This window comes from Octopus bimaculoides, chromosome 7 (genome assembly GCF_046866305.1).
Source record: "Octopus bimaculoides isolate indiv1 chromosome 7, ASM4686630v1, whole genome shotgun sequence".
NCBI lineage: Eukaryota > Metazoa > Mollusca > Cephalopoda > Octopoda > Octopodidae > Octopus > Octopus bimaculoides.
In genome coordinates, this window is record NC_142934.1 from 87287441 (window position 1) to 87289940 (window position 2500).

At 36.6% G+C, this 2500-nt stretch overlaps 1 protein-coding gene across 1 annotated transcript in view; it reads right to left on the minus strand.

The window, feature by feature from the left end:
* The window catches only part of LOC106884069 (sodium- and chloride-dependent glycine transporter 1), a 362819-nt gene that overhangs the window by 36710 nt on the left and 323609 nt on the right, over positions 1-2500 (minus strand). The window contains exon 9 of the mRNA XM_089355594.1: positions 385-522. Coding sequence (XP_089211720.1) covers positions 385-522 — 138 coding nt within the window. The remainder of the gene's footprint in view (positions 1-384; positions 523-2500) is intronic.

Here is a 2500-nt window from a genome sequence, read left to right on the forward strand (position 1 = left end):
GATGGGATGGAAATGTCCTATGCACCCACGAAACTTTACGTCATGTAGAGTTGAGTCAAGCTGTTATTAAAAATATGTCATTAGTAGCAAACGTATTGAGTGCTACTCTCTTTTGCTCACTCGTATTACATTAATCCGGCTGCATGTGTGTGTTTTTTTTGTACGTATGTATTTATGCTTACCGGTGACTGAAGTTACGTCTATTTATTTATTAGAAATGTAACGCAACAATTCAGTAAATAGAGAGCTCTAAAATAAGTGCAAATCTGAATTAAATACGCTGGGTCGAGTGGATATGATTGATTAAAACCAGCGAACATAGCACCACAGAATGGCCACAATCAAACGACTGAAACTAGGAAAATAATAAAACAATGTACTTACATTACACAGCATTGGTAAACCAAGGAGGAAGGAGATGGCTATGATCAATGCACGAACACAAATAGTTCTTGGAATGGTATTAATATATGTACGTAGTTCATCCAATATAGAACTCATCACGCATTCTACAATAGAAAACTGAAAACAAATAACAAAACAAACATTATCATTGAAATAAAATGAAACAAAGAGAATAACAATTGTATTCATATCATCTAACCAGTTCTTTAAATAAACCAAGAGCAGTTCTGGCAAAGAGAGAGAGACTGAGTAGTTTTTATATTTGTGGGTGAGTTATATTAGCTAGCGTCAATGTAAGAATGTTCAAGTATTGATTGGTTTTAAGCTAGGAATATTGCATATTGAATTGGCAACCACATCAGATCGTTGTATAGTTATATTGATTGTGCATCAGTTATTGCGGGTATATGCGTTCAAATCACGATGGGGGTCGGCTCTGGATTTGATTGTTTTCTCAGAAAAGGGAAGTGGATTGATAAATAAAATACTGCTTCGTTTCTTCTCTCTCTCTCTCTCTCTCTCTCTCTCTCCCCATTTATCCCCCTCTTTCGTAATACTGGCATTTCTAGGGATAACCCATCTGATCCACAACGGCGTTGAGGAAACCTTCGCTGCCCCACAGCCAACCTTCTTACTGAGCCCTGTAATGCCAACATGTTGAATGCTCTGTAAAGAGACTGGCCTTCAAACCATCCGCATCGCGCTTCGATGGACTGACATATTCGTTGCTACCGATTGCTTTGGAAAATCCCACCAGCTCAACATATTTCTTCTATTTCTCTCGCTGTTCTTTTCAGTGCTGTCCTCCCAGGGAATTTATAACCTCTTTCTTTCCTTCTTTCTCCGAATTAGCTAATTTGCACTGCATGATGTAGTTTTGTCACGCACTAATCACAGCGTCCTTTGTTTTCAGACACGGTGAAGAGCTGAACGAGAAAACTGTTATGTAATTGTAACCGTCCAGGGGTGGAGAGATGCGCAGTATAGCACAAAACGGAAATGAAGAATATTTAAACAACCCTTAAAACACTAAAGAAGTTTAGTCCATTGAATCGATTTTTAGCACGTCTAGTATTTATAGATGTCAATGAGACAGCGTTTAGGTGACTGCTCGGTATGCGAGGTGTAAAGGACAACTTTCCATCAAATAACACTCTGCCATCTTGAGACAAACGGACTGTAGTACATTAAACCTGATATGTATACGAAATGGTCGTAGAGTTACTGATTTTGGTCATGGTTTTCGGTGAATTGAAGTTTTTGTCTTTGAGAAATAAAACAAACCAAATCGTGATATTTAGCCCCTTTCACAGAAAAAGTGAGAGAATTTAGGGCTAAACAACATTAACAACACAAGTTTTAGTTTAAAAAAAAAACATCATTTGGATCCCATACACTTTTGGATTACTGAGGCGTGCTCAATACTTGCTGTCTATGTAATTAACCTAAAATCAGTCAACCCATGGCGCAGGTCTTTTCTGATGATTAAAGAGAAAGAAATGGATGTTATCCCAATTATGGATGTTCCAAAGCAAAGTAGAATGTCTTTCTCAAGACTGAAGCATATTCGCTGCTATGGATTACTTGAAGGTTGTCTATACTAGGAAGCTGTTCGCAAAACTTATTTAAATAATTTCATAGCAACCCAGACATTGAACCGTAGTTGGAAAGCTACAGATTATCTGCCAGAGCTGAAAAGTTAATTGTTATAGATTTGTCCTTTATCTTTTAGTGGTCAATAAATTATGAGTAAATAACATTCTAGTATTCAATCGATTTTTGTTACTAAAAAGATTAAAGAAGAAAAAAAAAGTGATTTTGCACTAAATTATTTGTTTTCAGTTAAAGACGTTTTATCAATGATGATTCAACGAACTAAGTTCCTAAAAATATTTTGGTTCACTCTTCTGCGATATGTTGGAAATACTGCCGAATTTTATTAGAGTTTTAATTCTTCCTAGTTTCACATGTTTATATTGTATGTACTGAGATCGTGTCAGTCAAGTATAGACTCTGCTAATACTGGAACGTCTAGGGAATGGACAGTACGAACAGAATCACCTGCGCGGATGCTTCTGATATCAATAACATATCC